This window comes from Pomacea canaliculata, linkage group LG5 (assembly GCF_003073045.1).
Source record: "Pomacea canaliculata isolate SZHN2017 linkage group LG5, ASM307304v1, whole genome shotgun sequence".
NCBI classification, from domain to species: Eukaryota; Metazoa; Mollusca; class Gastropoda; order Architaenioglossa; family Ampullariidae; genus Pomacea; species Pomacea canaliculata.
This window is the reverse complement of record NC_037594.1, coordinates 5035573-5050837: the sequence shown is the minus strand read 5'-3', so window position 1 is coordinate 5050837 and position 15265 is coordinate 5035573. Positions and strand designations below refer to the sequence as shown.

General features: G+C 40.3%; 1 protein-coding gene across 1 annotated transcript; it reads left to right on the top strand.

The window, feature by feature from the left end:
* The first annotated feature begins 213 nt into the window (after positions 1 to 213).
* LOC112563923 (zwei Ig domain protein zig-2-like) lies at positions 214 to 8866 on the top strand. The gene is given in 9 exon segments (XM_025238397.1): positions 214 to 612; positions 1260 to 1375; positions 5537 to 5752; positions 6000 to 6129; positions 6132 to 6203; positions 6842 to 6895; positions 7196 to 7350; positions 8180 to 8299; positions 8724 to 8866. Coding segments are annotated over 8 exon segments (858 nt in total). The 5' UTR covers positions 214 to 612; positions 1260 to 1300; the 3' UTR covers positions 8760 to 8866.
* The last annotated feature ends 6399 nt before the right edge of the window (positions 8867 to 15265 follow it).

Sequence of the window (15265 nt, the reverse complement as noted above, 5' to 3'; positions counted from 1 at the left end):
AGGTCCTCGCAAGCCCTTGAGGGCTCCTGCACGTCTTCATATCCCGCCTTCCCTCATCTCCTCCTCCACCCCAACCCTCCCTCCATCAATCTCCAGCCGTTCACACACACACTCTCTCTCTTTCTCTCACTCTCCCCCACCCCCTTTTCGGGCCTCGCGTGCAACTGACGGCTGACATGTGACTGAAACGTCATAGCGCCGGAGCAGGCGCCGAGTGCCCACGAGTATGCAAATAAGCTCGTGAGGTCCGAGCGTCGTACGGCGGTTTTGATTGGCTGCCCCGTTCATTGAGGCGCTGGGGTAGGAGCGGCTTGAAGGACCTACGTCACGTGTGACTTCCACTCCGTTTCCTATATAAACTGCCATTCATGTGCATTGGTGGAGAGAGGGAAGGGTAATTGTCTCTCGTTACACCGCTCCTGCCATTGCTACCGACGCCCGTGATTTTCTCACCGCCATTAACACAGCAAACGGAAGAAACCAGTCTTCTTTTTCTTTTTTATTTTTCATTGCTGCTGTCGTTAGCTAGACGCTCACCAGAGAGAACTATCAGTCTCACCTTGTGTACAGTTATCAACTGAAGTTGGATTACAGATCATCGACATTTTATTTGTAAGTATGACAAGGATTAATTGGATTTTTTTCTTTTCTGAAAAAAAAAATGTTTTAACTGCTGCTGAAATGTTTCAGTTATTTCGGTTTCACAACTGTTTACGGAACTAAACTTTTTTCAGCGTTCATAAATTAAATCTTTTGAATTCGACGAGTTGAAGGGAATGCAAATTTTATTTTGATAAAGGAAAGATCCGGAGGTGTTGTAGCCTGACCCTGGAGCTTTACTTTAATTGAGTTTTATTTTGCCTTTCTATAAATAACGCTACGACAATTTTTACAGGCAAAGATAGAACGGGTACAGTCTGTTGATATTATAGTTCTCAACATAATTAAGAACAATACACTTGATTCATTTAGTTCTTTTTCAAGCAGTCGTGATTTATTTATTTTGCCACCCGTTGTATAAACTGCGTGATTGGCTGTCCATCTGATTTATTTTTATATTTTGTTATTTATATCTTTTTCTATATCTCTGTTGTTGGCCTCAGCTAAACATGATTTTTCCTCTCTCTGTTGTGTCCTATCACTACTCAAAATTTCCTGAGTGTCTTCCATTGTTGTACCTTCGTTGGAGAATTAAAACAAAATTTTTGGTTTTCCTATGCCGGCACTTGAATTTTCACTCTTTCTTTTTTTTTGAACAGGTGGCCTGCCATCCAGTTAAGTTCTGCGGACATTCTTGACAATGGTTCAACTGGCAACGTCCACCTGTGTATTACTTCTCGTCTGCTTCCCGTTCTTGACCTCAGCCATCTTCAAGGTATGTGGTTTTTTGTCTTCTCTCTCATGTCCCACATGTTCCTTTCTTCCTCCCTGTATTTCTCGTCTCTTCTTTCTTCAACCATGACTTCATTATTTTTTCAGCACAACTATTTTATTTTGGTAGACATCAGATTTTAAGAATAAAAATAACAATTCTTACGATTCCTACACACATACACCCCTTAGTATAATTGTCGTCGTCGTCATCATCATTGATCGAACGTTGTCTTCTCCTTTGACTTTTCTTGTAAAAACGTCGGCAACAAAATCTCGGACATAAACTTTGTAAAAAGCTCCAAACATTTTGTCTGTGTGTGTGAACCGTCCTTGCGAAGAAGAGTGTAAGGTGGAGAGAGGGTGGTGGCAGGTCGCTTTCCGATGCATATCCTCAGTCGTAAAATTCCTGTCTCTTTTCTTTTCGTGATTTGAGGAGCGACTGATTACTAAGCGGGGCATTTAAATGCATGGGAAAAGCGAGAGGAATGCTCGTGTGAGACGTTAGCTTTCACTAAACTAAACACTTAGCAGTCCGACCCCACCCACACCCACACCCACACCCACAGCTAGCGACGCCTGCAGCCAGTTATTGATGCCGAGACTTAAAGGCTGACCCGAGCGAAAAATCATGTTCACGTGATTTAGTTTAGTAATATAAAAGATATAAATTCCCAAACTTTTGTGGTAAATGTCACATCTGAACATTTGCGTTAGTTCTAACGCCGCTTGATAAGAGGTCAAGACCTCATTTTCCGAAATATTATTGTGTTTGCTCCTAAACTGGACAAAGCCGCATTAGCATTCAATAATGTTAGAAGATGAATGTAGGTGTGTACTTGTGTACACAAAAATTAATAAAATTGACGACACTTGTTGGAGGCAAACGAATAGCAGCAGCATGTTCTGCTGACTGTGGCAACTGTGTAGTAGCCTCATGTCTGACTCGAGTAAGCCTTTAACAGGCAGAGACAACGTCACTGGGTTCCGAACGTCACCGGCAGCAGCGCTACCAACCGCGGATGTCACAGACTGACTTCACTCTCCATCAAAAGGATCCGTGCAGCCAAAGAGGCATGGCCCTGAATTGAACTCACGGTCAAAATGGAAAACTCTGGGTGTGTGAGGCAAGATTTTATGAGGTCTACGGCTGATGCAGAGAATATTAAAGGAATGAGATTTCTCAAACAGCGAGGAAATAAAACGCAAAAATACTAAGAAAGAAATCTTGAAAAATAAACGAAGTCTTTTTAAGAAATTTTGTTGTTCTTTAGTGTTTTCGATAGGTGCAGCCACATGATTTCTCACCAGGGATAAAAAAGTCTCATTATTGTTGAACCTTTAAACGCTGAAGTGCAGTGCGTGCACTGTGTGTTGCTACACATTGTTACAATTCTCTGGAATCTGGGAAGTCACTCAAACCCTCACAGTTTCGGATTCCAGTATGGGCTCCTTGGATTGAAGAAATCGAATCAAGGAAACTTACTGTAACCTCACATCTTCCATCACCTAACCCTCCCGGGAGAATTTCCAGGTCACGTGATGTTACAGATTGACCATTCAGAAACGACCACACAGTCACAATTTAGCTTTGAAAAGGATAGTCCATCGAACGATCTAGAATCACTTTCTTTTTCGAATAAAGTTTTTATTCATAAATATTCTGAAGAACTAGTCTGAGAAGATCGTTCATCCCAAGCTGAGTAAAGGATCCGCAGTGATTTTTTTCGGACTTTCTCACATTACTGGAGAGTATCCGCCATGTCATGCAAATGCGGAAGTCCTGTAACGAACACTAACCAGGAAGTCCTTTGAAGAAGGAGCAACAGACCGCAAGAACTAGTGGACCTGAGTGGAACCAAACGGATCTGACTCCGAACACAGAAAATTTCTAATAGTAAGGAAAAACTTTTCAACCATTAAAACACTTTTCCGAAAAATCTGTCACAATTAAACCGGTTAATTTGAAGATTATGAAGCATAACAATAGACTGGATATAATGAAGTGTATCATACTAGATATCATGAACTATAAATAAAAAGGTAACGGATTGTACATCTTTTTACTTTTGAAGACAATGTAGCTAATCTTCACTTATTTTAATTTAATCCTAAAAGATTTCTCTGAGTTTCTTGTAGAGTCCAAAACTTCGGCATTCTACACAAGTAGAAGTCTCTGCCAAGGAAAAGTAGGTGGAAAGACCTGGAAAAAAAATATTTTAGAAATATCGTGCAAAGAAGAGCGCGTGTGATGGATGGCAGTGAACAAGGGACTCATCAGAAATGTGGAAAGAGAAAAAATGATGGACATTGAAAGAATCCACAGTCTCCTACTGATGGGGACGGTGGAGGATGTGTAGATGTGATGGATGTCGTGGTATTAGTAACGGGATTGATATACACTCCAGTAGAGACATGTGAACGTGAGTTCTGGAGTCAGTTTATGAGTTTATCACGCACACTGATCTCATTAAACAGTTTCAGATATTTATTGAGGAGATTATTTACACCGGATACTGTCAGTTCTACACCAAGACCAGTACAGGGAAACTCATTTCTCGTTCTCTTGCATCACTCTCTCTCTCACACACACACACACGCAGACACGCGATAAGCCAGAACCAATCGCTGCAATTGCCGGCCTCGTATCTCGAGTTTCCTCGTATCTCGAGTTTTGAATGAAGTGGGACTCGCTAAAACACTGATGTTGCTGACATCTTGGCCGTTAGATAAGAAAAAAAAATTTTAAGGTGGGGAAAACGACCTTCACAAACAAAGACCCAGTAAATAATCTTCAAGAGGCTGCTATCTCCCAGGGTCAAGTTGGGGGTCACGAGTGTAACCTAAATTTGGATCGCTGCAAGCCCCGTGGTGTTGCTTGTTCTTGCATCATCCTAACATCCTAACGACCTTTACAGAACGGGAACTGAACCGCTCTTTACAACATCTGACTGCTCGTGGTCGGCTTCTATTCTAGCCATGGTCAAAGCTAGACACACACACGAACACACACACGAACACACACACAAATACACACACACACGCACGCGCGCATTTCCTCTGCGTTGGTTTTATCTTCTCGGCTTCTTGTTGGAAGTGTGCTAGTAACTAAATGTCTGTTCTTAAAATGATATATACATATTCTCTTTGACTAAATATATCTTCTTCTTTGACTAAATATGTATTGACCTGTGAATAAACATCTTAAGTAAATATTAAAATTGTTTCCCAGCGACATGTTCAATTTTGACGAACGTTCATCCTCTGGTGACCTCATGTTCATTTACTTGTGACTAGATGACTATCTCGCTGTGATATAAAGTGTAGGACTCTGTGAACAAACATTAATTTCCCCGAATTGCTTCCTGTGTTCATTCCTTTGTAACTCAATTCTCATCCCGCTGTAAATAACTGTTCATGTTCCTCGGTGGGTGAGTGAGGACAAGATGAACTCTACAGAAGCTTCTGAGGCAGAAATAGATGGAAGGTGACAAACTATCAATGGCAGGCGCTGTATCCTTCTCCCCTTCTTCTAAACTCGCACAACCTCTCATATCTGTCTGCTCCTTTTTCGTTACATTCATTCAGAGCTCGGGCTAAAGTAGAACAGTTCTCTCTCTCCCTCGCTCGCTCAATCCTCGTCGCTCGGCGCGGACTAGCTGTATCGTTATCAGAGGAATGTCACTTTGCCACAACTTAGCGGCCGTCCCAGGGTCTGTATGTCAGTAGGCCAACACATTCCACTTGCCGACAGTCGCTCGATATGTATCAGCACGAACGTTGGGGAACGAAACTTTGCCTAAAGCCGCCATGTTGAGAGAGAGAAAGAAGCTAGTACGATCTGTGCGGTTAGGACAAGGAGCAAATCTGAAACAACGGTTACTTTTCTCAGTGATTGTGTCCGTATGCGTGTCCTTAGAAGTCCAGAAGCACACATATTTTATTAAAAAAAAATAAAATTTGAAGAGACTTAAAAAATTCAACTAAATTTATTCCACACAATGAACCCATTTGCTGTTGATGCTCATCTATCTGCTATCTGACCCTTCATCCCTCCTTCCGTCCGTCCATCTGAGTGTGTGCTCGATTCTTCCTCGTCTCCACCATCTGGTCTGAGACCTGCTGCTGCTGTTGCTCACCATGGTTCTGTCTCTTGTGTCCTCAGACCAGCCGCGGGGCCCGCGTCAGCAAGCGCGTCCTGAACACGGAGGGGGAGGGTGCGGGGTCCGGTCTTGGCAGCCGGAAGTTGTTCTTCAAGAACCGCAACTTCCGCACTGTCACCGTGGCCGCCAGACACGACAGCATCGTCCTGGACTGCGAGGCCGCCGGCTCCCCGGTCCCCACCATCCACTGGCTCAAGGATGGCGAGAGGATTGTGCAGGTATGTTCGTGGATCAGTACAGGTGTACAGGTGTGTGTGTGTGCTCGTTATCTCTCAAATCAGCGGAAAACAATAAAAAAAAAAAAAAAAAAAAAAGAAATAAAAGAAGAACGACTTCAGGTGGTCACTGTACACCAATGGTCAAAGACTTTAACGGCTGTAACTATTTCGCTAGTTCTGGGAGAGTTGGGGTATAGTGTCACGTGACCTCACGTTACGTTACATCACAATCCGTGTTATGTCACAGGGCAACTTTGAGACGCTGGAAGATGACGTGGCTTCCTTGGAGGACATGGAGACGGAGTCCGAGGAGGCTGGAGACAAGTTGCGGTTATCCTCCACAAAGTCTCGGTTGTACCTGGATTGTCTGAACAGCGCCGCGAGGGCGAGTACACCTGTGTGGCCGAGACTCCCTACATGAGGAAGACACAGTCCACGATCGTCAAAGTCAGTAAGTGACCACAAGCTGACCACAAGCTGACCACCTGGCATACAAGACTCCTACTCTTCACATCCTATAACTTAGGGGCAGGCGGACGAGGCATCTGCCTATATTGACGAACGTTACAAATAAATTAATTGTAGGCTTATGTTGTAATGTGTATCAGCGTGCTGTCAATGATAAAAGACGAGATATCCCTGAGGAAAAAAGTGACTTTAGATCCCAACTAAAACCGTGTGATCGTGGCGTGAGGGCCCCGCACATGCCCTTTGCCTCGGGCCCCGCGGGGGCTAAGAACGGGCCTGACTGCAAGAGTTTTATTTCGTGAGAAAAAGTTTCATTAGCAACAAAATTGATTGCAAACAAATATTATCATGATTATATTTGTGGTTAAAAAAGATATATGAGCAGAATTTATTTATTTTATTGATCAATTAACTTTTAATAGAAAGCTATCCTCATGCTTAGTTATAAAATGTTAAGACTAATTTTTTGAACCATTAATGTTAATTTTAAGATTATAAATTTGAAATATTAACTGCAGAATTTTAAGATAACAAAATTATTTTATTTCAAAATATATATATAGTCAGATATAAATCAGAACAGTGAGCTTACTACATACTATCTTGTGGTTTGTCTTACAGCAGGTCATCGGGCCTCCAACTTTGAGAGCTGCGTAGCTAAACGATCTGTCAGAGGTAAAGTTTTATTTGTTTATTTACCCTTTGTCCTTGTTTCCTCATGTTTTCCTTGTGGGGTAAGATAAGTGAACACATAATACAACCTTTTCCCACGTTCAGGTTGTTTTTTTCTGTTGTGGTAAACTCCTGTCAAAAATACACTATCACAAATATCCAAATATTTCAGTTGTTTTAAGAAAAACCCGATGTATTCTCAAAATGTTTTTTCGCACACAATTGTATACACATATATTTTGTTTATATCTTTGCAAGAGTAAGCAATACAGTGCTACATTGTACACATTATAAACGCTACAGGTGAACCTGCAAGAATCTACATGTGGACCGTGTCTCGCCTGGAATATGAATCCACCACAGTCCAGCTCTTCTGCAGGACGTCAGGCACGCCAACACCCACCATCACGTGGTACGACAACATGAACAACACCATCGACGACTCCGAGCAGTTCAGTGTAAGAATTCATTTTCTCTTTCTAATCTTAATGGGCGAAAAATCAACACCAAATTTCACAAATTTCAGTTGTTAGTTCAATGTTAGGCTCATTACGAAGTTAATTAGTCAGTAATAGGTTTTCATGAAAGAAACTGGTCAGGGAGTGGTTTTCGTGAAGGAAATTTCCAGGAATAAGATTTCGTGACAGAAACTGTTCAAAAGAGGTTTCCATAAAAGAAATTGGACGGGAATAGGCTTCCATCACAGAAATTGTGCGGCATGAGGCTCTATGAAGGAAATCGTCGCACGCAAGGCCTGGATAGTTACAATCAATGATACACGCAAGAATCATTGAACAAAAAAGATATTTTCTTCTGTCAGTGGAGTCTATTGAGTTTAAGTCTTCCCTGGAAATGACACAATTACAGGCTAGGGGGATGCTACTGGGGAGCATTCATTTCCGGTATGCCTGCTGCTCTCGGCGCACCACTGAAGAAATGCGGTCTTGGCGCTTGTTGTAGAGGCGACTTGTGTTTCAGACGATGAGAATAGATAGTTGATGACGAGGCAGGGTGTTTCTTAGTCCGTGTCATTTTTGCTAGTGACATATATAAATGTTAATGCTCAACATAGATTTGTGAAATGTAAAATTAAGCTTTTGCTGAATATTCAGTTTAAAACATTCTTCAGAAAATTAGAAAAGTCCGATCATTTCGTTTGTTTAGTAATTATGCTTATGATGTACATATGTATATAAGTTATATTTATTATATTTATTACATCTGTTGTATTTTATTTCAGATAGTGTGTATACTGTCATTTTGCAAATTCACTATTCCTTTGTTCAGAATGCCGTTAATGGCGACCTGCTCATCAGGGACATCTCCTGGCTCAACAACATGGGTGTGTACCGGTGTTCTGCCGAGAACGAATATGGAACACAAAGCGTGGAAACTTTCTTATACCCTGTAAGTTCTTGAACGACTGCTGTCATAGTTACGGTCTTTAGGAATCTGCAACACTCTTGATTTAAAATCAAATCTTCTGTATTTGTCTTTTCGCGCTCATTTTTCTTCTCCTTTGCTTGGTTTCAAATCTTCACATTTTTTTTTTTGGGTAGAGACTAATGAAACATTAATTTTAGTAATAATAAGATTTTGGAAGGTTTTTCAAGCACACAATTTTTTTGGAAGGTTTTTCAAGCATGCAATTTTATTTAAAAAAAAAAATTAACAGGCTCCATTTGGATTGTGCCATTCCCCATTTCGTTGTCAGACCTTTGCCCCTTTCCTTCCACGACATGACTCAGCCAACTGAGCACCAACATTTCCGTGTATCCATTTGAGTTCTTTTGTTTCAAGTCTCTAATCAACTTCTTCTATTGTGTTTCAGACACCACGAGAAGACAGATTTGGAGCAGCAGAATAAGGACCAGACGGCGTGAACAGTGCGCTTCGTTCGTGTCCAACTATTGCCGCTGTGAACACAGCTCATGACAGAAGAAAACAAACGTGGTGGTGGCCTGGGGCAGCGACCATCCCCATGTGGGAACAGAGTTCAAGATGAACTTTAATCAGCAACATTTGCCAGTGGATTTTATTTTTAATGACAAGAAAGAAGTCCTTGGGTTTATTGTTGTCGATTTTATAGCTGTAGTACTTTCTGGTTTTCGAGGAGGTATGAAATCTTTCGTCAGTCGGGACTTTTGCCGAAGACTGAAAACACAAAACAACCAGAAATGCATTTTTTAAAATGACGCACATTGGTGACAGTTGTAAGCAGCAAGTTTGGACCAACTGGTCCTGATTAAACTCTGACCATGTTTTTTCAAGCTCTGGAGTTTGCCATGAGCGCTGCTCCCAGGCCAACACTGATGGCGCAGGCTTTGCGCATGTCTGAATGTTTTTAAAAAAAAACCCATTTCAGATTGTTGTGATCATGTTGATGTTGCCGATTTTTATTTTAAAACTCAGTTCAGCTATTTTTAGCTTGCCTTGCTGTTTCATGCAATGATGATGTCGTTGTTTAGGTTGTTTTTAGACGGCGACTGGTGTTGCAGATGTTGTAGAAGTCGTGGTGATGGACATCCTGGTTCAGTTGTTACGCGTGATGTGTTCATTGTAACTGCCCCTTAACCTGGAATACAAATGTGGTTTATGAAGCTCCAATACTTGCAGACACTGTGTAGCAGTTGCAGGTAGTATAGCAGGTGTTCATTTCCGTTCAGACAAGACACAGTTTCTGGAGTCCATCACAGGTACTGCCAGTGACCACGATTCCATAAACTGTGTGGAACTTTTATATGTACAGTCTCAAGTGTTTCTCTTGCAGCCACTTTCCACGCCAGCCACCATATCTTTAAAAAAAAAATCACATTTCTTCCAAATGGAATTATCTTCTCATTCATTCAGTTCTTTTCTTGATGGAAATGTTTTTCCTACCTCATCACCATCTTAATTTGTTTCCCATCCCATATAAATGCCAGATGAGCTATATCATGCTAAGTTGTTGTGGAGCATTGTTAACTTTATTTATTCAAAACCTTGTCCACTTTGTGTTGATATTATTTGAATTGTCTCTTTTGGGCATATAATTACCATTGTTACTGTATTCATTTGGTTTCTCTGTATTTGTTACACTGCGTTGCTTAGTCAAATGAGCTCTATTTTTGAAGAAAACAGACTGAGTGTGACTGATGAATGCAATTGACTGCAGGTAACAATGAAAACAAGAGCAAATTTTCTATAATTTTTCGTTTGTTTTCTTCTAAACAGAATGAATCGATTTGTTTGCGTGTCTTTAACGCCTTGAATGTTGCAAGTATTTACTGTATATTTTGGTTAACCGAGGAATAGGAAATGTTTTAAACAGACTTAAAGTCGACTCTTTCTGTCTCATTTCCTCTGTCTATCTTGTCTGTTGTTTATATATATATACATCCACACATGCACGCACTGGATCATGCACATCACACGGAGCAGACATACTATAGTCTATAACAGCTTTTGGCACGACCTCGTACAGTGTATAGCGGCCTTTAGCAAGACATCAGTCAAGATAGACAATGTTACAATCTACTAAAATCTAGAGCAGCCTTTAACGAAGCAAATAAAGGTACAGACAGAGTTTGTTAGGATGATAAGTGACTATAATTATGTTATCATGATCGACAATTACCTTTACAGATAGGGAGCAGAGATATTTGTAGACAAAGGTACAGGAATGTCAGCTGTCTGCCATGATGGACAATTCTCAGGATGGTGTTAAAAATAAAAATTGCATACAATAAACAAAACAGCGTTTTAAAGCCTGGCTTATTTCAAAAAATAAATTTTAATAAAAGTTTACGTGCATTTGCAATAAATACAGGGAGAGGCTTCCAGTTTGGTATTGTATTTGAGCTGCCCCCTTCCAAAGTAAGAAATCACACGAGGGTGTCAGGAACAGTCGGCTAGAAACTGTTTGAAGGAGTAAAAGTAAAATAACCAGCATTGGCCTTGACATCAGTTGTTAACCTCTTGCTAGTCTCCCAGTATTGAAAAACAAAAATGAAAAAAAAAAAACCTCATGAGCCTGCAAATCATTGGCTGTGTCATTGTAAGTCCTACATCAGAGATGGGATACATTTTCTTTGTGTGGACCGGTCTCAACATTCTAAGCCTACCCGACTGGCCGATAAGATAGCAAAAACTCACTCTGTGACTTCACAACATACCTAGTGAAAATGGAATGAAAAAAAAAATATATACACAGTGGTGTTCACTTGCCGAACCTAATGTGAAAAGTGAAACTATTTCCGATGTGCCATTCGCAGAACTGCGGACAAATACTCGTTCGTCACCTGGGAACGCGCGTTGGACTTACATTTGTTTCAGGATCGAGAAAGTCTGTTCGCACACTTACATTGATGCCATCATTATCACCATTCCTTTAGAAAATTATTTCAAGTTCGAAAATATGTCCTTACTTAACGATTTGAAGAAGTGGACAACGGGGATTAAAAGAATATTTCAGACACTGTGATCACTGTAAATCAATCAGCTCAAGGTGTAAACTATCTGGCGCACACTCAACTTATACATATATATATATACACGTATATACATGAAAAACCCAAGAAAAGAAAGATGCCCGCTTTGATAGACATTTTCAGTATCAGTTGAGCAGATGTCTGCCAGATTCCAAGTTCAACCGTTGGTCCCTTTGCCTCTTTCTCAAAAGAAGCCCCAGGCATGGCATCAAATAATAATAAAAAAGTAGTGATCTGCGTAGATAAACTATCAAGTTTGATGTTTCTTCAGATTGTTTGTAGATTATGCTAAAAGTGCTTCAACATTCCCTGGCTGGTCGTACAGACCGGATCGGTCTGACCCCAAACAAAATGAACTCTTGCGCTTTAAATATTTTTAAAGCATTAAAGAGGATTATTTTTTCTCATTGGGTAATGTGACTGCCTGAAGTCGTCTAGCCTTATAACAGCATGTGCCACCAGATGCACCGAGTGACGATCCGGTGTCTGGTTTTAGGACGCGGCGCCATGTCACAATAACTCGATGCAAGGGTGTGATTCAGGACAAGAGAAACATGTGGAGTGAGAGTTGATAGTTCGTGTCGAATTCTCTGAAACTTATCTTCTATTCTTATTTGGTTTTCTTGTACAGCTTGCCTTGCTTTCTTGCTTTTGGTCGTTCTCTTCCCGTCACAGATGTGTTTATTCCATGTCTACCCGCACCCGACTTCCCCATCCCCAGCAACCATCACAGCTACATATATGTTGCTGCGACATACGAGCTGTTTCCACCGACTCAAAAATGGTCCTTGTTTTGGTCCACTTCTTGGTCCACGTTTTGCTGAATTTAAGCTCAAAGGCAAGAGGAATGCTGTGGACAATTTGATATTGTAAAAATGTCATCTATTTTAGTTTTCTTGATATTTGCATAGTTTTGAAAAATAGCAGATTTATTCCGTTGGTGATAGATGTTCATATTCCCTTTCGATCAGTGGCTTTATTTGGGATAAAAATTGTTGAATTAATGACTTGAGCAAATGGTCATGAAGGACTATTGAATGACTTCTAAAATAATAATGTAGTGAACAGACGGGCGCATGAATGTTTATGTAACAAACGCTTTTCTCTTGCCTGAAGTCTGAACATTCAAATAATGTTCGGGACTTAAGTCTGCCTCTTCAACTTTATTTCCTTTTCTATAGAGAGAGACAGAAAGAAAGAGAAGGGCTTTTTCAGAAGCTTCTACATTTTTCTGAAGTGGATCAATCTGTTATCACCACCACAGACTGAAGACCTTAATGATGCCAATTATGTAATAATAACAGTATATGACTATTAGGCAACATGCAGGCAATTCACATGCAGACATCTGTGATAGCTGTAAATAATAACATTTATTAATTTGACTAAACTACTTAAAATATTTATTACTATCTAATAATCATAATAATATAAAAACTTTTTGTACTATTTACATGACATAGTAGTTGTCCAAACACCACGAAGATCGTGATGAAGGCATCCCGTGGATGTAATCATTGCCTAAAGCTGTCATCCATGTCTCTGTACAAACAATCTAACCTCAGGCTTTGAGACCGTTCAGTAAAAGCTAACAATGTCTACAAATATAGACAATTTATCGTGATTGTCGGTGGTTAAACAGAAAGCTTGGCTTTGATGTGAAATGTCACGGGTGACGGCGCAGACGTGACATTTGTAAACCGCTCACTTCTCACACACGTGACTTTGCATTCCGAGAGAGAGAGACAGAGAACATTGGACATGAAGCAGGTGGCAGCTGACACTGGGAAAAGGCAGAAGTCTTCACTGCCCCAGTGTTCGGCGCAAGAATTCGGTCAAGAGCATCAGGCGAGAACCGTTATCTGAGGAGGTCAACACTCACTGCGACCTCAGCTCCTACACCACGACTCACTGCCGCCAGCTGCAGCCCGACACTTGTTAGCTGAGCAGGAGTGAGGCACTTGTGAAAGACAAATCTTTCATTTTTAGCAACATTTTAGAAACTAGGCTTTTTTGTGTTAACAGGTATAATGTTTCAAATAAAAAGAAGGAAGAAATAGACTAGAAAACAAAAATCAAAAGAATACAAAATAAAAATAGGGAAAAGACGCCAGAAAAGGAAAAAATGGATGTTTTGTATTTTTTTTAAACTTTCTTTTGATGTAGAAAGAAAACGCTTACAATGCTTCCAGTTTCTTTAGAAAGACTGAAATGAAATACAGTACGATAGCTTTTATTGTCTACTCTACTTCTGTCCACACTAGAGATAGAAGTAGTACACACCACTTTCATCATTTCGAACAGCAAAGCACTCAACATACACTCTGTTACACTCAATAACAAGTAGCACATAAAGTTTTTCAGAACCGAGAGCCAGATGGCCAATCAGAAAGCTCAGATGGGTCTTTACACAACTGTCCTTTGGGAAAAGAGAATTTATTATCGTACTACTTTACGAAGGAAATGTCACTGATGAAGTAGGAAGGGTCCTTACTAAGTTGATGTCTTTGGGTTGTTCTCGTTGCCAGCTGGCTCTACTTGGAGCTGGTTACAGTGTGACATTCCATGCACAAAGTCACGTGGTACGCTCTGAACATCAGGTACGACCTCTCCCCTCTCCCCCCACCATCGACCCTGATCGAAAAGCAACAATCTTTCTTAGCGCCATCTTTGGAACCCAATTCAATTTCCCTCGCTTAATCGAAGCTTACTAGTAAACCTGTCTTACAGTTCCCGGTAATGGAGCCTGTGAGTTGGGTCACTTGCTTAGCCCCCTGCATTGATTCTCTCCCTTAGCCAACACACGTCATTTCCTGTCTGATAGAAGGCACGCAGGCCACTTACAATAGTCGCCATTATCCTCTCCCCCTTCTTCACCAAAAATGTTACCCGAGAAAAATGAAAGGATTTGCCATCATCCTTCATTGTCTTTTTCTTGTTTTAGTTTGTTCTTTCTTTTTAGATTTCTTTCTCTCGTGGTTGCACTGTCTGATCTTCAGATATTAATGAGCAAATAAGCAGAAAATACATAGATGAGGTAAAAGATTAACTGAACTCTTTCAAGTCCGCCATCGATAGTTTGTATAACTTAAGAAAAGACAGCAATCATTTAAACAGAAAACTGTAATCCTAAACAAATTCATCTAACAATTTTTTTTCCATGATTTTGCTGACACCTAGAAGGCTTGTCTTCACGAATAGGACTTGCTGACGCCAAGAGACCCACTCGTGAGTTTTCCTCCCTACAGCAAAATACGAACTGACTAATTTTTAAACTCTTTCATGTTTAGAACCTTTATGGGTTTATAAGAGATCAAAATGTTTGAAACAAAGACTACACCAAACTACAAAAAGAAAAGAAAAAGACTAAAGGAAAAAAAAAACTCAATGAGTGATTTGGGTTTTTTTTTTTTTTTTTTTGTTTTTTTTTTTAATACGAAGTTGGTTTTGAGCAAAATACACTTTCTAGTCTTCATTCAGTTTCAGAGACAACTTTAGGTTCTTCGATAGATTGGAAGAAAGGAGACGATTCCTTTGAAGCTTTAACCAGAATCATTGTCGGCGTTTCACAAGGAACTGTTCAAGAGAATTCAACTGTTCAAGAGATGTCAAGCCATTGACATCGGGTGATATAGCCATTTATTTAAAAACCAAAGTTTTTATCTAATTTATCCTCTTTGTATATTACGTCTTCATTTCGATTCGATTTCTCCAGTGTATGTTCATCATGCCTTCAAAAGGACTGTTACATCTAGAATTTCTGCATTTTCATTTAATTTCAGAAATACAGTTTCTTCAACGTAGAATGGATTCTTTCACATCCTGTCGACTTGTAGAGTTTTTGTCAACTTCAGGCAAGGACTGGCAGAGTACACGAAAAGCAAATTATATTTTTGCAAGAAGT